This window comes from Camelus ferus, chromosome 9 (assembly GCF_009834535.1).
Source record: "Camelus ferus isolate YT-003-E chromosome 9, BCGSAC_Cfer_1.0, whole genome shotgun sequence".
Taxonomy (NCBI): Eukaryota; Metazoa; Chordata; class Mammalia; order Artiodactyla; family Camelidae; genus Camelus; species Camelus ferus.
In genome coordinates this window covers 21,806,141-21,833,804 of record NC_045704.1, presented here as the reverse complement: position 1 = coordinate 21,833,804, position 27,664 = coordinate 21,806,141, and the positions used below count along the sequence as shown (strand labels likewise).

Below are 27,664 nucleotides of genomic sequence, written 5' to 3'. Positions count from 1 at the left end.
AGCTGCGGCCGGCGGTCGTGCATGGCGTCTGGTACTTCAATAGCCCCTACCCGAAAAACTACCCGCCGGTGGTCTTCAAGTCACGCACCCAAGTGGTCCACGAGAGCTTCCAGGGCCGCAGCCGCCTCCTGGGGGACCTGGGCCTGCGCAACTGCACCCTCCTGCTCAGCAACCTCAGCCCCGAGCTGGGCGGCAAGTACTACTTTCGCGGGGACCTCGGCGGCTACAACCAGTACACCTTCTCCGAGCACAGTGTCCTGGACATCATCAGTGAGTCCCCAGAGGCTGCTGTGCGGGCGCGTACAGGGGGCAGGAGCAGTGCAGGGGGCGGGGGCGTGTCAGGAAGTCCTCCCAGAAACTTTCCAGGGACGTCTGGCTGGCAGGACCAGGGACTTGTCGGTTTGGCTAGGGGGTAGGCGGACAGTAGTACAAACGCCCATACCCACACGGACGGGGCAGATGACAGACATGGGCAAAGCAGGGGTCCCAAGTAGTCAGAGGAAAACAGTGCTCTTACTCTTCTAGAAACACCTGGAGGAGGGCAGTGGGGCCTGGGGGTTGCGGTAAGGACCCGGGATCCCTGCATGAGCTGGCCTACTGTGGGCAAGTTATTTAAATTCTCTGGGCCTTGTTTTCCTCTTCTGTAAAATGGGAATAAGAATAGCACTTAAAACTCAAGGAGGGAACAGCTGTCAAGCGCTCAGAGGAGTGCCCGGTACCCGGCGCCCAAGCTCTGGCCGACTGGTGCTGGCTGAGAATGCAGGGCCATGGCTGTCAGATAGTCTGAATTTTCAAGGGAAACCAGAACTGTGTATTCTTCTGTGTATTTTCAACATGCGCTGCTGATTCAGATATTAAGAGAGAACATCCTAAATTTAGGCCAAAGGAAATGCAGCGCTCGGTGAGTTTTGGCAATCAGAGTAGGGCCCACTGGCTCATTTCTGAGAGACACGGAGTCCTTAGATTCTGGCTCCCCATCAACTCTGAGTCTATCTGAGGAGCCAGGTTACAGCCTTGATGCAGAAACAGACTCCCCCAACTCACAGCCAGACATAGACACGTCTCCAGGACATACTACACACACACCACACCACACACACAGGAAGGTAAACCAAAGCAAACGTGGGAAGGAGAGAGGTTTCTTTCTTTCTTTTCTTTTTTTAGTTTGATTTTGGGGGGGAGGTAATTAGGTTTATTTATTTATTTTTAATGGAGGTACTGGGGATTGAACCCAGGCCCCCGTGCATGCTAATCATGGTCAGTTTACCCTGAACTAGCTGAGGCCTTAGTTTCCTCATCTGCAAAATGAGCAAAATAATATTACCCACATTCTAGCTTTAGTATGGCTGGAAGGACTGGCAAGTTAGACGCTAAAACGTACTCAGACCACGCTATTGTTGTTTCCATTATTACATCCGGTGTTGTATCTGCAGAGGGCTTCTGGGTGCAGAGTACCCAGGAGAGAAGGTGGGAGGAATTCTACATCCATGAACAGGGAGGGGACCAGGTACCAGGAATGGAGTCAGACAAGGTGGGGGTGTCCTCGAGTCCGATGCTGCTTCCTCACGCTCCTTCTCCCCCTCTCACCTAGACACCCCGAACATTGTGGTTCCCCCCGGAAGTGGTGGCAGGCACGGAAGTGGAGGTCAGCTGCATGGTGCCCGACAACTGCCCAGAGCTGCACCCAGAGCTGAGCTGGCTGGGCCACGACGGGCTGGGGGAGCCCACTGTGCTGGGGCGACTGCGCGAGGACGAGGGTACCTGGGTGCAGGTGTCGCTGCTGCACTTCGTGCCCACCAGGGAGGCCAACGGCCACCGGCTGGGCTGCCAGGCCTCCTTCCCCAACACCACCCTGCAGTTCGAGGGCTACGCCAGCCTGGACGTCAAGTGTGAGCCTGGGTGCGGGCCGGGGGAGGGCCGGGGGCGGGGCCGGGGGCGGGGTCTGCGGCTCAGGCCCTCTGACCTCGGCTGTGTCCCCGCTGCCACAGATCCCCCGGTGATTGTGGACGTGAACTCCTCGGTGGAGGCCATCGAGGGCTCCCACGTCAGCCTGCTCTGTGGGGCTGACAGCAACCCGCCGCCGCTGCTGACCTGGATGCGGGACGGCACGGTGCTCCGGGAAGCCGTGGCCGAGAGCCTGTCCCTGGAGCTGGAGGAGGTGACCCCCGCAGAGGACGGCGTCTACGCCTGCCTGGCCGAGAACGCCTACGGCCAGGACAACCGCACCGTGGGGCTCAGCGTCATGTGTGAGTCGCCGCCCTGGGGGCGCAGGCGCCTGGCGCTGGGGACATGGCCTCACTCAGGGCCGAGTCGGGGGTCAGGGCGGTCAGGGCCACACCCCATCTGTGGCTGAGGTGAAGATGGAGAGGAGGCTGCAGGTTAAAGCGTTCCTTCATTCTTTCTATGGGTGTCTGGTGAACACCTACTCTGTACCCCTCTCATCACTAGGGCAAGATGGGAAGAGACAGATGTGGTCCCTGCAGCCCAGGAAAGCTTGTTAAATTCAGTTTCCTGGGGCCAGATCTGGGCTTGGTCCCGGAAGTCTGCATTATAAAATGAGGGTTAAGGGAAACCCAGGACTCACCCAGACTTCATGGGCACCCCAAACATTATGGGGACCCAAGGGGAGGGGTCTGGACAGACAGGATTCTTAGCTAGGAGCCAAGGAAAGGTCATTCGTTCATTCATTCATTCACAAATATTTATTGAGGCAAAATGCCCAGGGCTGGGGATAATAATAATGACAGCTCTAGCCAACAGTTTACTCAGCAGTTTCTGACTGCCTTACACAAATACTCTTCCCCCAGGCATCCCCACAGCTGGCTCCTACCCGCCTCCTTCTAGTCTCACGGGAGCCTTCCCTCAACATCCTAGTTAAAGCTGTTCCTACCCCGATTTCCCATCCCACCTTTGTTTTTCTCCAAAGCATGTATCCCCATCTTGCCAACTTTATATTTGATTTACTTACATAACATCTGTCACATGGGCAGGGGTCTTCATCTACCTCGTTCAGGATAAAACAGTGCCTGTCACTTAGCAGATTCTCAGTGACCCCTATGAGGTTGGGAATATTGTTAAACCCATCTTCTGGATAAGATAAATAGGATCCAGAAGGGTGACCACATGGGTCCACACACAGCTGGGAAGTGGTAGAGCCAAGATTCAAACACAAGAACTGGCTGCAGAACCCTGTTTTTGTAAATGAGACAGCCAGGCCTGGGCTTGCCTGAGCCATCTGAGCTGGTGTGCTCAGATTAGGGGGGTCGGGGGGTCACATTTGGGGGTGGGAGTTGACTGGCAGAAGAGGCACCCCTGGCTTCTGACCATCAGCCCCCTGTCCTGCCCCCCAGATGCACCCTGGAAGCCGACGGTGAACGGGACAGTGGTGGCCGTGGAGGGGGAGACAGTCTCCATCTTGTGCTCCACACAGAGCAACCCGGATCCTATTCTCACCATCTTCAAGGAGAAGCAGATTCTGGCCACGGTCATCTATGAGAACGAGCTGCAGCTGGAACTGCCCGCCGTCACGCCTGAGGATGACGGGGAGTACTGGTGCGTGGCCGAGAACCAGTATGGCCAGAGGGCCACCGCCTTCAACCTGTCTGTGGAGTGTGAGTACCCCCTCTGCTCCCCTGCCCCTCCTGCGAGTGGCTGGACAAGATTCCTGCCCACCCCTACCCCCGGGCCCTGCGGTGGGGGACACCTGGGTTCCTGGGAGACACCCACGCACCCCAACCAAGGGTCAGCTTTGCTCCAGCAGAGGAGGATCAGGGAAGCAGGGACTCCACAGCAAGAAAATAAAAGTTCCACCTGAGAGTGCTGCGTCCTCAGTTGGCTTTTGACTAAGGAGATTTCTGAACCCTGTGGCCACTGTACCTTTGCATTAACTAAAATCATAACCACAACATCTAACCCTTTTGGAGCATCACTAGGTACCAGGCACTTGTTAGAAGCTCTGTACAGGGACCCAGACTTTCATTCTTACAACAGCCCAACAAGGGAGGTTCTGTTACTGTTACCAGTTTCCAGAGAAGGAAACTGAGGCCCTGAGAGGTTATGCCACTTGCACAAGATCACACAGCCAGAAAAACGGCAGAACTGAGATTCAAATCCAGAGGTCTGGTTCCACTCTTCTGTACTCCCCAAAGTTGACCTCATCCTATGTTATGACATCAGAATACATTGATCGAGCTATTGTTATGTGCATGGGCTGTGTGGCTTGGTGGGAGGTGGGGGATAGGACCAAGAGGACACCGAGCTTATCAGCAGATATAGTATAACCAGAGAGATGAGATGGATGCATATGAAAAGCTGACTGTCTTAGGAATGAAGCTCATTGTTCCACTGCCAGCCCGGGCCCTTCCTGCCCTCCTCTGTGCAGACAGCACAGCCAGTGCCCCACCCCCACCCCAGCCACCATTCTAGGTCATAGCTCCCAAGTCACAGCGTCCACTCCCCCTCCTCCAGTAACTCCCTCTGGAACATCACCTCCATATTTCCATTCCCCTCTGCTTCCTCCTCACCTCCAGCCTGGCCTCTGCCACTTATCTCCAAACGTCACCACTCCAGCCTCAACTATTCCACCTACGATGGTCCCCACCACACAAAGTTGCCAGAAGGCATCGAGTACAGTGCATACTCAATACTCTGCGTGTGGCGATAGTGGTAGATACGAGTCATTCCTGGAGGGCCATCTCCCACCACATGGCAATCGCTGTCACTGCTCTGCTAACCTTTCATCCTGGGGCACCTTCCCTCCCAGTCTTTGCTCACTCACAGCATCCGATGCGATCACGCGTGCGGGTTGTGCGATCCCCTGCCTTCTCCAAACCTGCCCTCCTGGGCCAGCTTCCCCTCTGCCACACGCTTTTCCCTGTTACATCTGCTTCCCAAGCCAGGGGTTCTTTGGTGTAAGAGTCAGAGACCCCCTCTGAGAATCTGCTGGGCGCCCCTGAACATACATACACCTCCATCTCACGTACATTTTCGGTCACAGACCCTCCCCTATAGGAAGAGTGGCTGCAGCAAACGGTTATCAAGGGCTGAGGATTACATCGCCGGCACGTGTTATTTTGCTGGGCCCTTGTGGTCACCCCTTGAAGCAGCATTGTTCTCACTGTCCCCCTTGACTGAGGAGAAACTGAAGGTCAGAATTCCCCAAGGCCATGTAGCTGGAAGGCTGGCCGGAGCCAGGATTCTTTTGGACTCCTGTCTGCCCACTTCTTAACGCCTGGCTGCTTCACCCCCCACTACAGTCCTTGATACCGAAGGACTCCCTTAATCTGGCCTCTTTTGAAAACAAACAACAGATTTGGAGAATAAGGCCTTCGATCTGCTGGAGCGGAGGAGCAGCTGTGCCGCCCCAGTCCCCCTCTGAGCCCCTCACTGGGCACCAAGGCCTGTGTTGCCGTCTGGGAGTCTGGCCTCAGCCTGCTGGGCAGAGCCACCCCTGAGGCCCCTCTCTGTCCCCTAAGTCTGTGTTCCCTGGAGCTGGGCCTTCAGTGCTCGCCGACGCTGAAGTGGGTGTTCCTGGAGTGGGGTTCCCAGCACGTGTGGGACATACAGGGCGCTCGCACTTACTGAGAGCTCATGACAGGCAGGAGACCGAGCCCTTTGCACATGTTGACTTACTTTGTTCTCGCAACAATGTGACTGGGGGCAGGGACTGCCCTTTACCCCAGTTTAATGGGAGGAAACTGAAGTGTTACTGATGTCCGGCACCCCGACCTGGGTCCGAATCCCAGCTCTGTCTCCATCCTTCTGCGTGATCCCGGACAAGTGACTTCACCTTTGCTAAGCCCTAATTTTCTTCTCTGAAAAATGGGTATAACAGTATCTTACCCTAAAGATGGTGATGAAGACTAAGGATGTTATGGGGAGTGGCTACAGCGCCTGACAAGTCCCACGTGCCCTGTAAGTCTTAGGCATCCTCAGTTTCCCACTCATCTCTCCTTTGGACTCCAGGCTGGAGTCAGCCCCGCCCTCCTGCTGCCAAGGCTTTGCTCACGTGCACCCTCTGCTGGAATGGTTCCATTTATCTAATCCTGAATCCCTGGCTGGAATGTTAAGCCTTTCCAACATACTCACCGGCCCACTTCGGAGCAGGGTCCTCATGGCCCTTCACAAGTAAAGGACCATTACTCCTGTTGGTACAGATGAGAAGTCCATCTTGGAGGTCCAGGAAGCTGAGTGGCCTGATGGTGGCCACTAGCCAGTAGGTAGCAGAGCTGGGATTCAAGCCAAAGCTGTCTCACCCTAAACTCCTCATTTTTTTTTAAATTGACATATAGTCAGTTTACAATGATGTGTCATTTTCTGGTGTACAGCATAATGTTTCAGTCATACATATATATATACAAATATTCTTTTTCATATTTTTTCATTATAGGTTACTATAAGATATTGAACGTAGTTTCCTGTACTTTACAGTAGAAACTTGTTTATCTAATGTATATTAGATGCAGTTAATGTCTACAAATCTCAAACTCCCAATTTATGCCTTCCCACCCCTTTTCCACCTGGTGACCATAAGTCTGTTCTATATTTGTGAGTCTGTTTCTGTTTTGTAAATAAGTTCATTTGTGTCATTTTTTAGGATTCCACATATAAGTGATATCATGCAGTGTTTTTCTGTCTCTTTCTGGCTTACTTCACTTAGTGTTATGATCTCTGGGTCCCTTCATGTTGCTGCAACTGGCATTGTTTTATTCTTTTTTATGGCTGAGTAGTATTCCATTGTATAAATATACACCACATCTTCTATCCCCAGTCATCTGTCGATAGACATTTAGGTTGTTTCCATGTCTTGGCTATTGTAAATAGTGCTGCTATAAACTTCCCATTCTTTGTGGGACTTGGGGTTTGTCTAGCATGCAGTCAGGGTTTCGTAGGTATTGAGGCTGCTGGCAACGCCTCAGAGATGCTGAGCACGTGCAGCAAGGGTGTCAGCGTTCCCACAGCACTGGGGACGGACACTGTCACAGCAGCACCAGTGGTGCGGTCTTTTTTTTTTTTTTTTTTTTTAAGCAGTGCAGTCTTGAATGAAAGGGTTTACACAATTTAATCACTGTCAGTTCAAGTTTGTCAGTAATTTATTCTGTGATGTGTTAATACTACAAGCATAGTGCATGTCTGCCTACCAGAATTGTGGAATATTTAACTTTTAATTTACTAGACTTAGAAACGTGTATATACATTGAGGTTCCAATTGGAATCATCTCTTGCAAATACACTGGTCATGTAACTCACCTAACAGCCCATCACTGTTACCTGCATATTTTTTTTTTTTTTTTGCTGGAAATGGAAAATAAGTAGGGTAGATGGGCCCAGGGTCTTTTGCCGCTGTGTGAGTTTTGGTCAGAACTGAGAACCAGACCGAGCTCAGACTAGAGTGAGCAGAAGGGAGTGCCGGACTCTCCAGGAGGGAAAAAGAACATAGTTGAAAAAAAGCAACATTCAGTGTTCACTGAATTCAGTGAATTGGAATTTCGTATTTTGGAAAATGAAAGGAAAAAACACATACCCATACCATTATTGTAATTCAAATGGGAGCAAAGCAAAGCTCAACTTCGTGATCTTGGGTGGAGGGTGGTGTATGAGGCCCAGGGAATCCCATGTGGGAGGGAGGGTCAGGATGCAGGGAGCTCTGGGGATAAGAAGAGGCAGCTCCTGGATGGCCTGAAAGAGAGGCTGGCTGAATTCAGTGCACAAGTCTTCCCAGAGCTCCTGCAAGGTGAAGGGTAGGTTCTAAGTAGCGGGGACAGAGTGGGACAGAGCAAGAGAATGTGTTTTTGTTTTGTTGGGTTTTTCTTGGGGGGGGTGGGGGCAGCAGTAATTAGGTTTATTTATTTGCTCATTTTTTTAAGGAGGTACTGGAGATTGAACCCAGGACCTTGTACATGCTAAGCATGCGCTCTACTACTTGAGCTATACCCTCCCCCCTGCAAGAGCCTGTGTTGGTGGAAATAAGAGACCAGGCACATCAGTATATAACATGGGGAGGGGTAAGTGCTGGGGAGAAAACCCCAGTGGATGGTTAGCGAACGGAGGCACAGCGCACACGGGGTGGCCACAGGAAGAGACATGGTTGGTGCACAGAAGCTGCATGGAGTGAGGGCGTGAGTTTGGCAGGTGTCAGGGGAGTGTTCCAGGCTGAGCGAGAAACCAAAGGCCCCAAGGTGGGAAGAAGTTTCAAGAGATGAGAAACAGCAAGGAGGCTGATGTGACTGGGAGGGAATAAGCCAGGGTGAGAGGAGACCAGAGCGTGGCTAGGGCCTGCGGGGCCTTGCAGACCAAGGAGAAGTTGGTTTATTCCAAGTGACATGGGGTTGGGGTGGGGATGTGCAGTTGGAAGGTGGTTTTGAGCAGGGAGTACCACAATCTGTTTACGTTCTACAAGGTGAACAAAGCTAGAGAGGGTATAAGAGATAGTGCAAAGGGGAACAGGCAGCCCATCTCCGAGCCGGCTGCCACCCCCACCCTTGGTCCTCAGCCCGGGAGTCCCTGCGGCCTGGCCTCGTGTTGTCACCAGCCCACCGGGTCTCGGTCTCTCCCCCACAGTTGCCCCCGTGATCCTCCTGGAGTCCCACTGTGCGGCGGCCCGAGACACGGTGCAGTGCCTGTGTGTGGTCAAATCCAACCCGGAGCCGACCGTGGCCTTCGAGCTGCCCTCGCGCAATGTGACCGTGAACGAGACAGAGCGGGAGTTCGTGTACTCTGAGCGCAGTGGCCTCCTGCTCACCAGCATCCTCACGCTGCGGGGGCAGGCCCAGGCCCCACCCCGGGTCATCTGCACCTCCAGCAACCTCTACGGCACCAAGAGTCTGGAGCTGCCCTTCCAGGGAGCCCGTGAGTGGTTTGGCCAGGGATGGGGAGCCACCGGGGAAGGGGGGTGGCGCTCCTCTAGGATCCAAGCTCCCCTCAGCCAGGCTGACCATCGGCCCCTGAACACGGGTCAGGCTCCTCAGTGGATCAGGTGGTAAAGATGCCCTTTGCAGTCGGTTAGGAGAGGCTGCTCTGAGTTTGCTTGTACTGTACCGGCCCCTCTTGGGGCCCTTGAGCAACTAAGGCCTCCAGGCCAGTCAGTCGGTGCGAGGATGTGCCAGCTGTGCAAATGTTTTCACTCTGCCCTAGCGTGTCTCCTAAGAGCGTGGGTGTCCTCACTCCCACCAACAGATCTGAGGGCGCCTGGGTCTTCTCTCTCCTCAGACCGCCTGATGTGGGCCAAGATCGGGCCCGTGGGGGCCGTGGTCGCCTTTGCCATCCTAATTGCCATCGTCTGCTACATCACCCAGACACGCAGAAAGTGAGCGGGCTGCCGGGGCTGAGCTAGGGGTGGGGAGCCTTCAAGGGCAGAGCGGGGGCTGGGCGGAAGCTGGGCAGGTGGTGGGCTAGGTATGGGTGTAGAAAGGCGAATTCTGCTCTGAGAATGTTCAGCTGGATGGAGGGGAGAGGGCTCCCACTGACATGAACCACTGCGGTCGGGTCACGCCTGCCAGTGCCCGGGCCCAGTACGCCCCACCAGTCATTCCCTGTTCCCTACATTCTATGCTACGGGCTCCTGCCATCCCGGAACTCTCCCATACACACTCCGGTGTGATGGGGAGAGCCGGTACCCCTGGCTTGCAGCCACAGCATCAGTCACAGTTGGTCCCAGAAGCCCCCGTGATTACACACATCTGTGGGAACAAAAACATTCCCCACCCCAAACCACACCCGCCTGCCACAAGTGCGCTGCTGCTGTTTTCCTTAATTCCTTTCTGGGACCGCTGCTGTGAGAGCCCACACACGTCAGCTCCTCCGACAATCAGTGAAACTCCCTGCTCCACATCCTGGCAGCGAGAGGGGCAGACAGCCCCAGGGCATATGAGGAGAACCCAGAGAAGCAAGGCTGGGGTCCTGAAAGCGGCAGAGACCAGGGGCCAGGTGGCTCCTCCTCAGCCGTGAGGCAGGGGAGAGACGGGCGCTGGTGGACAGGAAGAAGCTGTCACTCTGAAGGGGCTGCCGGCCCCATCTTAGGGAGATGGGGAGCAACTCTGGGGTCTTTTGGGCCAAACTCCTAAGGTCGATGGGGTTGCAGAAAGGGAGGGGGAAGGGAGGGCTTGGGGTCCCACTGGGGCTATGTTCTGCCCCACAGAAAGAACGTGACAGAGAGCCCCAGCTTCTCGGCGGGGGACAACCCCCCGGTCCTGTTCAGCAGCGATTTCCGCATCTCCGGGGCACCAGAGAAGTATGAGGTGAGACTGGAGCCCCGTAGCTCCAAGCTAGCTGGAGACCTCGGATGCCAGAGACACCAAGGGTCTGGGAATGGCCTGGGGGCAGGGGGAGCTGGTCCCTCAGAAGGGAAGGAGAGGAAGTGTGGAGGGCTGGCTTGGACCTGGGCTGGGAGGCGGCGTCCAGACTGAGGCCATGAAGGGGGCTGTGGAGCTCGGGGCCGAGGGAAGCCCTCATCCTCCCCACCTGGGTCTATGACTGCATTTCCTTCTCTAATAGTCCAGAGAGGTCTCTACCCTGGAATGAGCACCCCAGGAGGTAGGTTCCGGGGGCCTCAGTGTGCTCACCTCCGGGCCCTCGTTGGGCCGTGGGGTTGGCGTGCATGTGTCTGCGTCCCTGTCAGGCGTCCACAATGGTCCCCGGTTCAATCTGGCCCTACCCAGCACTTCTGGCCTTGTCTCTTCTGTCCCGCTGCTGCTCCCCTCTGTCTGTCTGTGGCCACTGTCCTGCGTGTGTGTGTCTGAAGGCCTGTGTCGGGGTGAGGAGGATGGAAAGCTTGCCAGGGATGCCGAAGTTACCTGCAGCATCTCCCAGGTTGAGGAGGGGACCACACCAGACCCAAACGTACCGAGCCAGACATTTACAAAAATTGAGGAAAGCGGACTCCCGATCAGGTGGCTTTAATTTGGTGAAGTGTTATGGACTGAATTGGATGCCCTCAAATTCCTATGTTGAAGATGGCTTCCTGGTGACATTGACTTGTAGGTGACTTTCAGGCTTAGCAGTGAGGGGGCTGTTGTGTGTAGGGATCAGCTTGAGCAGGGGCCCCAGAGGGGGCCCCAGACACTATGGGGCCGGCTGGGCTGGTGGTCCTTGAGGAAGGAGGCTCACCCAGGGTGTTGGGACTCAACTCTGGAGCCGTGGGGGTGCCAGCAGGTCTAGCCTTTGCCTCTGGAAAAGGTAGAACACGACCTCCTAATGGGTTGGTTCCATTCACAGAGTGAGAGGCGCCTGGGATCTGAGAGGAGGCTGCTGGGTCTTCGGGGGGAACCCCCAGAGCTGGACCTGAGCTATTCTCACTCAGACCTGGGAAAACGACCCACCAAGGACAGCTACACCCTGACGGAGGAGCTAGCCGAGTATGCTGAAATCCGTGTCAAGTGAGGGAGCTGGGGGCAGCCCGTGTGGCCACCCCCCCCTCAGGACCCTCGCTGGCCCCCACTGGCTGTGGGCTCCCTTTCTCCCAAAAGTAGTGGGGGCTGGGGCAGGAAAGGGATGGGGCAGATGACCGTGAGGTCCCGGCGGGGCCTGGCCTCCCCCTCCTTCCCAGCTGCCCCTGCCCTGCCAGACCCCCCACCTCTGCATTGTGGCTCCCCTCTAACCCTCTTTAACCTCATCTGTCTGGAGGGGAGCTCCGTCTGTCCGTGTTATTTATTGCTACCCCCTGCCTGGTCTCCTGCCCCTCCCCCACCTGGCCCCAGGGCCTGTACGGAGGGACATGAAATAAATGCCCTGAAGCCAAACACCCATCTAAATCCTAATGATTCTGATCCAGCCCTGGGGAGCCTGCCATCCACCGCATTTCCTTCACCAAGTCCTCAGAATTCTAGCCCTGAGCCCAGGCCAGCCGCCCTTAAGTTGCTCTGACTCCGAGCTGACAGCTGTGGGCTGGGTCTGGTCCACAGGGTGTCATGCTTGACTTCTGAGTGATTTCACATAATGACTCTCATTCCAGTTTCTGCCAGTCAGAGTGACTGACAACACCAGGCTCGCGCTTACACATTGCCACGTCTCACTGAAAGAGATGGTGGCTGCCCCTTCTGAAGGAGCCTGGCTCCTGACTGGCCACAGTCCCCACCTTCCCCTTTTGTCCTACACCTGGCTGGCTTCACTCACTGATGTTCCAGATCTTATGCCCTGCAGCACCCTCCCCACCCCCCACGCTTTCAATGTTTCTGGAGCCTGTGTTGGCTTGACTCCCTCACATTCGTGCTGTACTCTGCAGCTTCAGTCTTTCCAACTTGATTTGGTTCAAGAACACCCATCAGGCATCAGCTGTGATTTATGCCCCTTCAAGGAGCTCAGGCTGTCCTGGGAAGGGACCCCTGCCCCAAGACAAACCCGTGAAGATGAGAACACTGGGGCCCAGAGACGCTAGGTGATTTTTCCCAGGGTCTCAGAGCCAGGAAATTGGCATGGCCAGGTGCTAGACTCTGTTCTGCTTTTTCCATAACCCCTGTCAGGAATTTAAAGACGGCCGGATGCTCTGGCATGAGTGCTCTGGCATGACATTTGTGTCAAGGGCTTACTATGAGCCACATGATTCTGCCTGATTTTTAGGAATTTCTCTATCTCCCTTTGCCTTCCCTAATGACCAGGACAGCGGTTCTCAGAGTGGGGTCCCTGCACCAAGAGCATGAGCCTCACCTGCGCTCCTGTCAGAAAGGCAGAGCCTCAGGCCCCACCCCAGACAGCAGAAATCAAAACCTCTGAGGGGGTCCCCAGCAGTCTGGGTTTTGACGAGTCCTCCAGGAGAGTCTAATGCACGGGTGTTGAGAAACTGGAGGAGCCGAGGTGCAGAGGTGAAACTACTTCCTCCAGCCCCCCTGCTGCGACTGTGCAGTCCCAACCTGAGCCCAGGGCCCTGGCCCCTGGGGCCCGCGCACTGACCACCGGGCAGCACTGGCGTGTCAGTGAGGAGCCACGGGAGCTCACGCGTTCTGCAGGTGACAGAGCTGCGGGGCTGCGGGTGACTCAGGTGTGGTTCCCGAGAAAGGTGGTTTTCCCCGGTTTTCAAGGAAGGCAGAGGACACAACGGAGGCCAAAATCAACATCCAGAGGCAGGAATAACCACACTAGGCTGGGAGGGAAGGGGACAAGGCCGCTTCGGCTGGGATGGGAAATCCACATGCAGGAGATGGGAAGAGATGTGGGTGTCAGTGGGGATGTGGGCGGCGGGGTTGGGACCCTACCCTGAGGCCCTCTCCTGATGTAGGGAGTCATGCAGGGAGGACAGTGAATAAAATACCTCACACACAAGCCTGGCTGCAACTGCGGTCCCTGTAACAGGGACAGCTGTTACAGCTGAGAATGGAAGTGTGACTTAGGGTCTCGGGGTCAGGGAGGTGTCCATGTGGAAAGAAAGTCACTCAAGAATGCCCTGTGTGAGGGCCCCAAGTGACTCTAGGAGCTGAAAAAAGCCTGGAGAGGGTGGCCGAGGAGAGCAGGGGCTTCACGGCAGCCACACTGGAAGTTTTGACCAGGTTTCCTGCACACAGGCAGGAGCCCCGCCCTCACAACGTCTGTCCTCTGACGACGGACCCTGGCTCCAGCAGGTCTGGCCTGGGAGGAAAGCCCTGAAGGACTTCGCCCTGAGACGCAGAGCATGTCAATAACAAGGGCCTTTGGCTTGAGCACCAGGCGGTGAGCCGGGGCCCCCAGGAGGGGTGTGGAGCCACTTTTACGTTAATAGTCACTTAGTCTGTAGCAGAACCAAAAGAAACCAGCAGACCAAATGTGTTTTTTGGTGTTTTTTTTTGATACAAACTTAGGATGAGACTAAGTTAAAAAAAAATCAAGTGAATTGATTTAAAGAAATGGATGAAATAAAAATATTTCAGGTGGTTGGTTCACAGGCAGGACAACTGTCCTGATGGTCACAGGCAAACCTTTAAAGTTTGGGAAACAATGAAGTGATCTGACACAAAGGCCGTATCTTCTCTTAGGAGGGACTAACATTCAGCGATGACACACAATTGAGTTGTCACACTCCCCCCGGAGTTCATGGTTACTGAGCACCTGCTGTGTGCCAGGCCTGCGCTGGGCTCTAGCGATGCCACAGAGACCGAGAAAACTGCACTCTGACCTGGTGGAGCTGACATCCTGTGGAAGAGCCAGACAACGGCCAGATAAGCAGGGGTGCTCGGAGAGGGAGTGTGCTAGACGGAAACTAAGAGAGATAGGACAGGGCGTGATTGCAAGGCTGCTGATTTAGAAAGCAGTCATTTGAGTAGAGACCGGAAGGAAAGAGGGGAGGAGCTCTGTTGATTCCTGGGGAATGTGGGTCCAGGGAAAGCCAAGATCAGGTGCAAATGCCCACTGTGGGGATGTACTTGTCGTGTTCATGGAACAAGAAGCCGGAGTGGCTGCCTGATCACAGAGGGACTTTAGGTCACAGTCAGGACTCAGGCTTTTGCCCTGAGGGAACTGGGGAGTTGCTGGAGAATTATACACAGAGAAATGTGATGGAGGGGCTGGAGGTTTCAGAGACCCTGCCGGCCGCTGTGGGGACAGTGAGAGCCGGGGATCAGCAGACGTGGGCAAGGGGCTCTGGAGGCCATAGAGCTTGTCCGACAGAGGGGAAGTAGAGATGGTGAGAGGGAACAGCATCAGGACTCATTTTGGAGGAGGAACTGCTGGGGCTTCCTGATGCTGGAGAGGAAGGAAGAGAGGAGTCTGAGGTGGCTGACCTCCTTTCGTAGATGCCAGAGAGGCCAAAAGGAACTAGTTTGGTGGAGAACACAAGTGTGCCCTGCTCAGCATGTTCAAGGAAGGCCCCTTGGGAAATTTCAAGCTGAAGGAGAGTCAGAAACCACAACATGGTGACTCAGGGAGACGAGGACACCTGCAGAAGAGGTCTGGCCGGGCCAGGATAGAGGCGAACAGGTCTCATGGTTCTAGCTGTCAGGACAGATGGGTCACCCTGTGCAGGAGAGAGGACATGCAGGCACCAGGCCAGGGGCATGACAACATGGGCCACTTTGTCCCTCTCCTCCCGCCAACCTCTTGGGTCAATCCTGGCTGAGATGAGCCATCCCTAGTCACCTACCCCTCGCCTCCCCCAAGGTTGTCCTGAGCACTGTGCCTGGGGCGAGCACCTCCATTATCCCCATCAATGAAAAGGCTCCAGGGGGGCACTGGCTACTTCAAAGGCTCCCCTGCTAGGGGAGCACTCCCAGCTCGGCTCAAGAGCAGCCAAGCCTCCTTCTTTCCCCACCTTCCTCACTCTCTGCTCCAGTCAGCTGCCTGGACGGGAGGTGACCACCTCAGCTCACAGGCTGGGCAGCAGCCTAGCAGAAAACCCCTCCCCACCCCGAGAGCTTGGTCTGCCTGGAATACATCTTCCCTGGGGAGTGAGAGGGGAACCACAGTTTGGTCTCAAAGGGCCTCTCTGTCAAACTCAGGCTAGAGCTGAGTAGCCAGAGGTATATGACTCAATGTCACCATGGAGTGTTGCACCAAGCAGAGAGAGGGACTGATGTCCCTGATAATGACAGCTCACTTTTACAGAGCACTCATTCCATGACGCCACCGTGCAAAGTGTTTTATGTGCTCGTGATTTCTTATGGCACACTCGGGAAGTCAGAACTGCCGATATCAGCGTCGCCCTTTGAGGGGAAACTGAGGGAGGTCACAGCTGAAGATGGCAGCACTGGAATACGAACCCAGGTCTGTTTAGCACGTGCTTGGCATATACTGCACATGCAGCTGTGTGCAGCCAGTGTGTGGCCTCACAAGAAAGGCAGTGTCATCCCTGTCTTATAGCTCCGGACAGGGGGCTCAGAGGGGGCACACAGCCAGGTGGGGAAGGCAGCCCAGGCCTCACCTAGTTGCCTGGCTCCCCTGTTTCCCAGGGCAGGGTGGGTACAGTCAAGTCAAGTCACCCAAAACAGAGATCATCTACCTCTTTGGAGGGAAAGATGGAAGGAAGAATGAAGGCCCCACAGCACGGTTGTCCGGAGTCCTGCCTCCCCATCACTCCCGTGCCCCTTCTTGCTGCAGCCCTTGGCCTTCCAGCAATCCAGACATGCTCTTAAGCTCTCAAGCCCAATTTCCTCCTGAGACGGGGCCCTCAGCAATGCCAGACACTCCTTCTATGTGATAAGCAGGAATATCCATTCCCAGGGGACCCCTTGCAGAAGACCTCTGGGACCCTGTCCCCCGGCCAGGGAGTCCCCCATGGAGATCACTGAGCTGTTTTTTTTTTAATTTTTATTTTGAAATAACTACAGAGTCACAGGAAGTAACAAAGATAGAACAGAGACATCTGGTGCGCTCTTTGTTGAGTTGCGTCCGATGGTTACTTCTTGCATAATTATATATAGTATGGTAGCAAAACCAGGAATTTGACACTGGTCCAAGTTCTAAGTCTTTTTATCACATGTCTAGATGTATGTAACCACTGCAGTCAAGATACAGAATTATTCCGCTGCTTCAAAGATCTTCCCTGTAGTCACATCCACTTCCCTTTCCTCTGCTGTCTGTAACCTCTGGCAACTAACTGATAATCTCTTCTCCATCTCACCATTTTGTCATTTCAAGAACTTAACATAAAAGCAATGGTATGTGACCCTTTAGGACTGTTGTTTTTTTATTTTTCCACCCAGTATAATGCCCTTCAGAATCACCCAAGTTGCTACCTGTTCAGTACATCATTCCGGGGCTACGTAGCGCCCTGCGGCACGGAGGCATCACGGTTGCTGACCGTTCAGCTGTTGGGGGACATGGTGGTTTTCCACTTTGGGGCTATTAGAAATAAAGCTGCCATGAACAACCGGGGACAGGTTTTTGTGTGGACAGAAATGTTCATTTCTTGGGGATAAACGCCTAGAAGTGTAATTGTTCAGTTACACAGTAGGAGCATCTCATTAGTGTTTTAAGAAGCTTACAGACGATTTTCCAGAGTAGCCGTACCATTTTACATTCCTGCCGGCCACGCAGTGAATGATCCAGTTGAAACTTACCAGCATTTGATATTGTCCTTATTTTTTATTTTAGCCGTTTTCCTGGTATGCAGTGATATCTTATCGTGGTCTTGATTTGCATTTCACTGATGGTTAGTGGTGCCGAACATCTGTTCATGTGCTTATCTGCCATCTGTATATCCTCTTTGATGAAACATCTCACGTCTTTTGCCCGTTTTCTAATCGCCCAGACTGATCCACCTAAAGTGTACACTTCAATGGTTTTAAGTATATTCACAGAGTTTGGCAACCATCACCACAGTCAATTTTGGAACATCTCATCACCCCAAAAAGAAACCCATGCCTGTTAGTGGTCACTCCCCATATCCTCTCAAAACCCTCACCCCAGCCCTAGGCAACTATTAAATCTACATTCTGTCTCTACAGATTCCCTTTTTCTGGACATTTCATAGAAGTGGAATCAAACAACATGTGGCCTTTTATAATCGGCTTCTTTCACTTAATGTTTTCAAGTTTATTCATTTTGTAGGATCTATAAAGTACTCCATCTCTTTTTATTGCCAAATGATATTACATGGTATGGATACATCATATATTCTTTTTTAAAATTGAAGTATAGTTGATTTACAGTGTTGTGTTGGTTTCCAGGGTACAGCACTGTGATTCAGTTTTACAAACACGCTATACATTCTTTTTCATATTCTTTGTCATTGTAAGTTATGACAAGATATTGAATATAGTTCCCTGTGCTACACAATAGGAAACACCATGTATTCTTTATCCACTCATCACTTGATAGACATCTGGGTTGCTCCCATTTTTTGGCTTTTATGAATAATGCTGCTGTGAACATTTGTCTTCAAATTTCTGGGTGGACATGTTTTCATTTCTTTTGGGTGTACACCCTAGGAGTGAAATTACAGAGTTATGTGGTTATTCTGTGTTTAACATCTGAGGAACTGTTTGGAGAGTGTTTTCCAAAGTGGCTGGACAATTTTACACTCCTACTAGCAATGTAAAAAAGATTCCATTACTGTACATCCTTTCCAGCATTTGCTATTGCTGCTTTTTTTTTTTTTTTTTAATTTTGGCTGTCTAATAGGTGTGTGTGAGATCTCACTGTGATCTTAATTTGCATTTCTCTAAAGGTTAGTAATGTTGAACATGTTTGAAATATGTAAGTATTTTCTATTCATATACCATCTTCAGTCAAATGTCTCTTCATGCCTTTTGCCCATCTTTTAATTGGATTGTTTGATTTTTTTTTTAACGTCTTGAGAGTTCTTTTTATATTCACTCTAGGTATGGGTTCTTTGTCAGAGTAGTGGCTAGCAAATATTTTCTCCTAGTCTATCGTTTGTCCTTTTATTCTGTTACCAAAGTCTTTTCCAGAGGAAAAAAAATTATTTTGAAGTCCAATTCATTGAGTTTTAGGGGTCATGTTTTTGGTCTTGTGTCTAAGAACTCTTCGTCAGCCTCTACGTCCCCAAGATCTTATACTATGTTACCTTCTAAAAGTTTAATGTCTCACCTGTAAATCTATGATCCACGTTGAGTTAATTTTTGTATAAAATATGAGATTTAGGTTGAAGTTCATGCTTTGCCTATGGATATGTGTTTGCCCCACCACCATTTGTTGGAAGGCCTATCTTTTCTCCATTGAACTGTTTTTGCTCTTTTATCAAATATTAGTTGGCTGTAGATTGTGTAGATTTTTGGGTTCTCTAATGTCCCCGATTGATCTATATGTTTATCCCCCGACCCAAACCACACAGTTTAGATTATTGAAAATTACTTTATAATAAGCCTTGAAATCAGGTAGCGTGATTCTGCTTCCTTCATCCTCCATTCTCAGAAATGTTTTTTATTCTAGTTCTTTTTTCTTTCTGTATAAACTTTAGAATACTCTTGTCTACATCTACAAGAAAAAATATTGCTGAGATTTTCATAGCAATTGCATTAAATCTCTATGTCAACTTGGGGAGAATTGACATATTTACTATGTTCAGTCTTCCAATTCATGGACGTGGTATTTATTTTCTTTCTTTTTTTTTTTTTAACATTTTTTATTGATTTATAATCATTTTACAATGTTCTGTCAAATTCCAGTGTTCAGCACAATTTTTCAGTCATACATGGACATATACACACTCATTGTCACATTTTTTTCTCTGTGAGCTACCATAACATTTTGTGTATATTTCCCTGTCCTATACAATATAATCTTGTTTATCTATTCTACAATTTTGAAATCCCAGTCTATCCCTTCCCACCCTCTGCCCCCCTGGCAACCACTAGTCTGTAGTCTCTGTCTATGAGTCTATTTCTGTCCTGTATTTATGGTTTGTTTTTGTTTGTTTGTTTGTTTTGTTTTTGTTTTTTTAGATTCCACATATGAGTGATCTCATATGGTATTTTTCTTTCTCTTTCTGGCTTACTTCACTTAGAATGACATTCTCCAGGAGCATCCATGTTGCTACAAATGGTGTTATGTTGTTGGTTTTTATGGCTGAGTAGTATTCCATTGTATAAATATACCACATCTTCTTTATCCAGTCACCTGTTGATGGACATTTAGGCTATTTCCATGTTTTGGCCATTGTAAATAGTGCTGCTATGACCATTGGGGTGCAGGTGTCATCCTGAAGTAGGGTTCCTTCTGGATACAAGCCCAGAGGTGGGATTCCTGGGTCATACGGTAAGTCTATTCCTAGTCTTTTGAGGAATCTCCACACTGTTTTCCATAGTGGCTGCACCAGATTGCATTCCCACCAGCAGTGTAGGAGGGTTCCCCTTTCTCCACAGCCTCTCCAGCATTTGTCATTTGTGGATTTTTGAATGATGGCCATTCTGACCAGTGTGAGGTGATACCTCACTGTAGTTTTGATTTGCATTTCTCTGATAATTAGTGATATTGAGCATTTTTTCATGTGCCTTTTGATCATTTGTATTTCTTCCTTGGAGAATTGCTTGTTTAGGTCTTCTGCCCATTTTTGGATTGAGTTGTTTATTTTTTTCTTATTGAGTCGTATGAGCTGCTTATATATTCTGGAGATCAAGCCTTTGTTGGTTTCATTTGCAAAAATTTTCTCCCATTCCGTAGGTTGTCTTCTTGTTTTACTTATGGTTTCCTTTGCTGTGCAGAAGCTATTAAGTTTCATTAGGTCCCATTTGTTTATTCTTGCTTTCATTTCTTCTAGGAGAAAATTTTTGAAATGTATGTCAGATAATGTTTTGCCTATGTTTTCCTCTAGGAGGTTTATTGTATCTTGTCTTATGTTTAAGTCTTTGATCCATTTTGAGTTGATTTTTGTATATGGTGTAAGGGAGTGTTCTAGCTTCATTGTTTTACATGCTGCTGTCCAGTTTTCCCAACACCATTTGCTGAAGAGACTATCTTTATTCCATTGTATAGTCTTGCCTCCTTTGTTGAAGATTAGTTGACCAAAAGTTTGTGGGTTCTTTTCTGGGCTCTCTATTCTGTTCCATTGGTCTATATGTCTGTTTTTGTACCAATACCATGCTGTCTTGATGACTGTAGCTCTATAGTATTGTCTGAAGTCTGGGAGAGTTATTCCTCCAGCCTCTTTCTTTCTCTTCAGTAACGCTTTGGCAATTCTAGGTCTTTGATGGTTCCATATAAACTTTATTATGATTTGTTCTAGTTCTGTGAAGTATGTCCTGGGTAATTTGATAGGGATTGCATTAAATCTGTAGATTGCCTTGGGCAGTGTGACCATTTTAACAATATTGATTCTTCCAATCCAAGAGCATGGGATATCTTTCCATTTTTTAAAGTTTTCTTTAATTTCCTTCATCAATGGTTTATAGTTTTCCATGTATAATTCTTTCACCTCCTTGGTTAGATTTATTCCCAGATATTTTATTACTTTGGGTGCTATTTTAAAGGGGATTGTTTCTTTACTTTCTTTTTCTGTTGATTCGTCATTAGTGTAAAGAAATGCAACTGATTTTTGAATCAGTTGAATTTGAAATGCAACTGAATTTTGAACCTGCTACCTTGCTGAAGTCTTCAATCAGCTCTAGTAGTTTTTGTGTGGACCTTTTAGGGTTTTATTCATTTTCTTCTTTGATTTTTTTCAGCCTTGTTTTGCAGTTTTCAATATAGACATCTTATATATATATTGTTAGATTTATTACATATAGGCATTTCTTTTTTTTTAAGCCATTGTAAATGGAACTGTATTTTAAATTTCAGTTTCTACATATTCATTAGTAATATAGAGAAATGTGACTAATTTTTGTGTTGAGCTTATATTCTGCAGCCTTGCTGAATTGACTTACTAGTTTTAGAATTTTTTTGTAGATTCCTTGGGATTTTCTACATAGACCATTATGAGGTGGGAGGGAAATAGCTCAGTGGTAGAGCCCATGCTTAGCACACATGAGGTCTTGGGTTCAATCCCCAGTATCTCCACTAAAAAAAAATGTGAATACATAAACCATTATGTTGTCCGTAAGTAGGAACAATTTTATTTCTTCCTTTCAGATCTGTATGCTTTTTATTGCTTTTCCTTGCCTTATTATGCTGCCTAGAACTTCCAGTATTACACTGAATAGGAGTGATGAGAGTGGACATCCTTGCCTTGTTTCCAAGCTTAGGGGAGAAAACATTCAGTCTTTCAGTGTTACGTATGTTCGCTGTAGTTTTTGTAGGTTAGTTGTAAGTAATCAAGTTGAGAAATTTCCTCTCTATTCCTAGCTTTCAGAGAGGTCTTTTTTTTTTTTTATTATGAAAGGGTGTTGAATTTTGTCAAATGCTTCTTCTGTGACAATTTATATGATCATGTGATTTTTCTTCTTTGTCCCATTAATATGAGATTCCGTTGATTGTATTTTGAATATTGAACCAGACTTGCATCCCTGGAATAATCCCCACTTGGTCACAGGTGTATAATTATTTTTATATATTGCTGAATTCTCTCTGCTAATATTATGTTAAAGACTTTTGCATCTATATTCATGAGGAAGATTGATCTACAGTTTTCTTTTTTGTATTATCTTTGTCTTTTTGTTTTGTTTTGTTTTGGTTTCAGGGTAATCCTGGCTTCATTGAATGAGATAGGAAGCATTCCTTCTACTGTTTCCTGAAAGAGATGATGTGGAATTGAAGCTAATTCTTCTTTAAATGTTGGGTAGAATTCTCCAGGAAAACCATATTGGCCTGAAGATTTCTTCTTCACATTTTATATTACCTTAGTAGACACAGGGCTATTTGAATGATCTAAGTCACATTGAGTGAGTTGTGGTAGTTTGTACTTTTTGAGGATTGATCCATTTAATCTAAGTGGTCAAACCTATGTGTCAAGAGTTGTTCATTGGGAGTTGGAGACTTGCAGATACTGACTGATATATATAGAGAATAAACAACAAGTTTATGCTGTACAGTGCGGGGAGCTATATTCGATGTCTTGTAGTAACTTATGGTGAAAAAGAATGTGAAAACAAATATATGCATGTTCATGTATGACTGAAGCATTGTGCTGTACACCAGAAATTGACACAACATTGTAAACTGATTATATTTCAATAAAAAATACAAAAAAAGAGTTATTTATAGTATTTCCTTATTGCCTTTTTTGATGTTAGCAGGATATGTAGTGAGATCCTCTGTTTTGCCCTTGCTATTAGCAATTTTTCTCCCTCTTTTTTAAATTTGTCAGTCTTGCGAGAGATCTGTCAATTTTATTGATCTTTTCAGTGAACTATTTTATTTCCTCTATTTTTCTGTTTTCACTTTCATTGATTTCTGCCTTTATTTATTATTTCCTTCCTTATGCTTTTTTTGCATTTGTTTTGCTCTTATTTTTCTAGTTTCCAGAGATGGAACCCTATATTAATGATTTGAGACTTACTTTTTTAATGTAAGCATTTAGTGCCATAAATTTCCCTCTTGTGCTTTGGCTGTGTCTCACAAAATTTGATAAGTTCTATTTTCATTTTCTTTCAGTTCAATGTATTTTTTAAATTTCCCATTACATTTCCTCTTTGACCCATGGATTATTTAGAAGCTTGCTATTTAGTCTTCAAGTGTTTGAAGATTTTTCAGGTATTGATTTCTAGTCTGATTGGGGTTAGAGAATAGATGATTTCAATTATTTCAATTTTTTTGAGGCTTGTTTTATGGCCCTAAATTTGGTTTATCTTGGTATATGTTCCATGTGTGCTTGAAAGGAATGTGTATCATGCTGTTTTGGGGTGGAGTGTTGTAAAAACATCCATTAGATACTGGTGGTTGATGGTGATGTTAAGCTTTTATACATCCTTGCTGATTTTCTAACTAATTGTTCTATCAGTTGTTGAGGGTGGGTGTTGAATTTTCCAGCCATAATTGTGGATCTGTCTATTTCTCCTTTCACTTCTGTTGAATTTTGCTTCAAACTTTTTGTAGCTCTGCTGTTTGGTACCTACACGTTTAGATTGCTGTGTCTTCTTGGTGGATTGACCCTTTCCTCATTATGTAATATCCCCTCTCTGGATTTGGTCATTTTCTTTGTTATGAAGTCTACTTTATTTGTTATTATTATAGTCCATCCTACTTTCTTTGTTTAATTGAGATATAATCAACATATAACAATATATTAGTTTCAGGTGTATAACAATAATGATTCGATATTTGTATATATTGCAAAACGATCACCACAATAAATCTAGTTAATGTCCATCACCACACATATTTATAATTCTTTTTCTTGTGATGGAAACTTTTACAGTCTACTCTCTAAGCAATTGTCAAATGTACCGTAGAGCATTATTAACTATTGTCACCAGGCTGTACATGACATCCCGAGGACTGATTTATTTTATAACCAGAAGTTTGCATCTTTTCCCCTCCTTCATCCCTTTTGCCCATTCCCATCCCCGCCCCCTGCCTGTGGCAGCCACCAATCTGTTTTCTGTATCTATGAGTTTGTTTTCCTTTTTTTTAAGATTCCACATCTAAGCGAGACCACATGGTGTTTGTCTTTCTCTGACTTATTTCACTTAGCGTAAGTGCCTCCAGTCCCATCCACGTTGTCACCAATGGCTAGATGTCCTTTTTATGGCTGAATAATATTCTTTTGTACACATTTTCTTTATCTACTCATTCATCAATGGGTCCTTAGGTCACTGCCGTGTCTTGGCTACTGTAACGAATGCTGTGCAGGGAACACTGGGGTGCAGATAGCTTTTCGAGTTAGTGTTATAGTTTTCTTCAGATAAATACCCAGAAGTGGAACTGTTGCCCCAGAGAGGCAGGGGGTGTGGCCAAGAAGAGTGAAAATCAGTCACTGGCGATGTTACTGTGCTTCCCCTTTCACTCTTAGATGCCGCCAGGGTCCCTGAAGAGCGAAGACACGAGGAAACAGGTAAAAACTATTTTGTTCTTTTGCTTTCAACAAACACGTATGGAGCAGCTGCTGTGTGCCGCACATAATTCCCGGGGCTGGGGGCACTGTGGGGACTCCCCTGCCTTTCCCTTGCCTGTGTTACAACAGGTGGGTGACCTCTGTCTCTGAGCACCTCCCTTGCCAGGCCTGGCACGTCTTCTAGAGTAGGATGGGTCACCGGATGCCCAGGAGGGAAGACTGGACTCCAGGAGGCCAGCTCTGAGGTCCTGCAAGGATCACAGGTCTGGACAGCATGACCTCGTCCTGAGCCTTTGCACCCAGTGCTGACTCCATGCCCTACCCTGCTCAGCAGCTTTCCAATTCCAGGCCCTGGGCCCACTCCTCATGCTCCAGAGACTGCCTGGAGCTCCCTGGGGTAAGCAGGCAGCCCTGCTCTGAGAAGCGCCCGTCTCCCCCTAGTCCCGGTGGCGTACTCCAGCGGGTCCCCGCGGAGGGTGTGACTGGGGGCTGCTGCCAGAGGGGGCGCCACGGGGAAAGGAATCTGGCCCTTGCCAGAGCCCTTGTGGAAACCCAAAGGGCATCCGTCAGAACACAGACCCTGCCACCTTAGCAAGTTTTTCATGGAAATTGTAAAACTGTTCCCACAGCTAAAGAAGTCCGGGCTACGCGCTGTACACTAGCATCCATGTTGGGAGACATACCATGCACACAGCTAGTTAAAGGGTTGGAAAAGACCTGCACTGAAGAATCTCATTTCACTTTTTCTAACCCAGCTTCTCTCAGATGGCTGTGACCTGGAAGACTTTTTTGGGTGTAACACTATTAGCACCTGCAGAGCTGTATGAGTTCTGTCTGGAGAGTCCTGAGGGGTTCAGACCACATTCCCCTCCCAGCCCTGAGTGGTATCCGGGCCAGACCAGCGTGGCTGCTACGCCTAGGGGCAGATCCCCTTCCTACTTTCAGCAGGCAGCCTGGCTTTCCCCAGCAGCCCTTAGCATCAGCCACGCAGTCTGCGGAGATAAACAGGCTGAGGGGCTGGGGGCAGGGGCGCCGACGTGTGGGAAATGCTGGCCAGGCAGGTGGGAGAGAGACAGGTCTGTGCTGAGACCGGAGACACACTCTGCTGGCACGTCCTGCTGGCTTCCCCAGGGACGGGCCTGAAGGGCACAGCCATGCAAATTGGGACTTAAATTAACTCTATGTAAATAGAATTCTATGTAAAAGTCTAATGGAGTAGCAGTCAAGCTCACCGCACCCACCCACACAGAGATGGGCAGTGGTTGCACACTGGTGGCCCTTGGACCACCTCTAGCCCACAGATAGGTTTTGTTTGCCCAGCCCTGTGTTTGTTTTATTCAAAGCAGGACATTTCACGTGAAACTTTGGCTTCTTATTTCTTTTAAAACAGTAGAAGATCAGGCAGTGCTGAGCCGACGTTCCCACTTGGCAACAATTGGAACTGAGATAGTCATGACCTTGTCCCCACCTGGTTGGTTTATGTTTCCTCCCCAGCCCTTGGGGGCATTTGAGTGGGATCCTCGGACCACATTCTCTTATGTCCTTTCAGACCCATCTAAATGCTCTCCTGGCATCATACTTATTTATTGGTTTTAGAGTTGTTTTTTCCCCTGGTCTTTAAAATCAAGGTTTGATCATATCCCTCCCCTATGTGAAGCCCTTCGCTAGTTGCCCCAAGGTAAGTTCCAAGTGACCCAGGATCTGGCATTCGAGGTGCTCAGTGGTCTGGTGCCACTCAATGCTTGAGAGTGGGGCAGCAAGTTTATACAATTCTGGATGGATGGATGGATGGATGGAAGGAAAGAGTGCTGGGAGAGAGAGGCTAGCCCTGCATGGTTCTCAGGCTGATGAGAGAGGCACGGCGTACCCAGAAAAACCTCGTGAGCTTCCAGAATTCCGTATCCCACCATGCAACCAGACATGGTCCTCCCGGGATCAGGGAAGAGGGGTCGGAGCTCAGTGGGTAAGCGAGAAAAACTGTCTGCAAGATATAAGCGACCAGATGGCTCAAAGACAAACTCTTCCCAGCCCAGGCTCCTGCCTAGACACAGCATCATGCATCTCCTTGGCCCCTCGCTCCTGCTTCTCGGTAAGGACAGAGCCGAGGCTGGTACTTGGGTTCTGGGATGACTGTGGGAGATGGAGGAGGGGGAAAGATCGGGGGCGGAGAAGAGTCAGTGTGGGGCAGAGTAGGGACAGGGAGTGTATACCTGTGTATAGATACTTCTCTCTTTGTGTATCTCCCTCTCCCTCACTCTCTCTTCAGAGAAAATTGTTTACTCCTTTGAAAGCTCTCAGTGTCCTTTAGTAATGCTTTCTCTTCACTCTGGTGGGTTCCAGAGTACTTGGCTCTCTCTGATTCAGCTTTATGGACATTTTATCATCCCAAGACCATCTACGCCTGGGACGGGGCCTGTGCCTGGATTCCCTGCAACTACAGGATCCCAGGGAAAGAAAACATCTTAAACCACCTGACCCTGTACCACAATCCTTATTACAACACCACCACCAAGGACTTTGAGGGGGCCGTCCTCTATAGCAACCAGAAAGCCGAGGAGTTTCCTCCTTATCAGGAAAGGGTACAATTCCTGGGAAACGAGAAAGGCAACTGCACCCTCTACATCAACCCTGTGAAAGTCAGCGACAGTGGCCAACTGGGGCTGAGGATTATGACGGTGGGGCCTGAGAAGTGGATGGAGTCCATAGGCCTCAATGTCTCTGGTAAGGCCCCCGGGGCGGGTTCCTCTGTCTTGGGCAACCAGGGAGGTGGGAAAACACCTGACTCCTGGAGCAGATCACAAACCGGGTTGCCTGTGGAGGCCAGATGGGGGTGCCAGCGAGCGATGGGGGCAGCACAAGACAGTGGGACTAGGGCAAGCTGGAGCCTGAGCACTTGTCCCCCTCAAGCATCCCACCTGCCACTTGGCTCCTGCCCATTCTAGAACCTGGGCCCCAGGGTTGCCTATTTTTCCCAGAGAAGATGGAAACCTGAATTTTCAAGTGAAATCTCCCAATGTGTTCATGGTGAGCTGATTAATTCTAACTAGCCCTTTGTAGCTCCACGACACACGGATGGGGGTTAACCACACACAAGTCTGGGGCCTTCACCCCGGGGAGTGTGTTCACTCCATTTCCGCAGCCCGTTTATTCAGTGGGTGGGTCTAAGCAGCACTATGTTTGGGGTGAGAGATGGAGCTTCAGATGCTGCAATCGGAGGGCGGCCCAGTCCTGGGCAGAGTGAGGCCTGGCTGCACACAGGCCTCTCCCACTAAAGGAACCCCCAACAGGAGTGCTGTGTGGGACGTCTCCAGTATTGAAGCCTTTGGATGAATGCAGGTTTGTCACCCAAGCTAAGAAAAAAAAATGCATGTTGAACGA

At 49.4% G+C, this 27,664-nt stretch overlaps 1 protein-coding gene across 3 annotated transcripts in view; it reads left to right on the top strand.

Annotated features, from left to right (window-relative positions):
- Positions 1-27,664, top strand: part of CD22 (CD22 molecule) — a 35,716-nt gene continuing 8,052 nt past the window's right edge. Inside the window, exons 1-10 of one of the 3 annotated variants that reach the window (XM_014558990.2) lie at positions 1-270; positions 1,592-1,889; positions 1,989-2,246; positions 3,351-3,611; positions 8,560-8,847; positions 9,208-9,304; positions 10,136-10,235; positions 24,245-24,286; positions 26,315-26,375; positions 26,627-27,007. In XM_014558990.2, the coding sequence (XP_014414476.2) occupies positions 22-270; positions 1,592-1,889; positions 1,989-2,246; positions 3,351-3,611; positions 8,560-8,847; positions 9,208-9,304; positions 10,136-10,235; positions 24,245-24,286; positions 26,315-26,375; positions 26,627-27,007 (2,035 nt within the window). In that variant the 5' untranslated portion in view covers positions 1-21. Of the gene's footprint in view, positions 271-1,591; positions 1,890-1,988; positions 2,247-3,350; positions 3,612-8,559; positions 8,848-9,207; positions 9,305-10,135; positions 10,236-24,244; positions 24,287-25,979; positions 26,376-26,626; positions 27,008-27,664 lie in introns of those variants that run through there. The other 2 variants (XM_014558989.2, XM_032488051.1) reach the window with 2 other exon arrangements.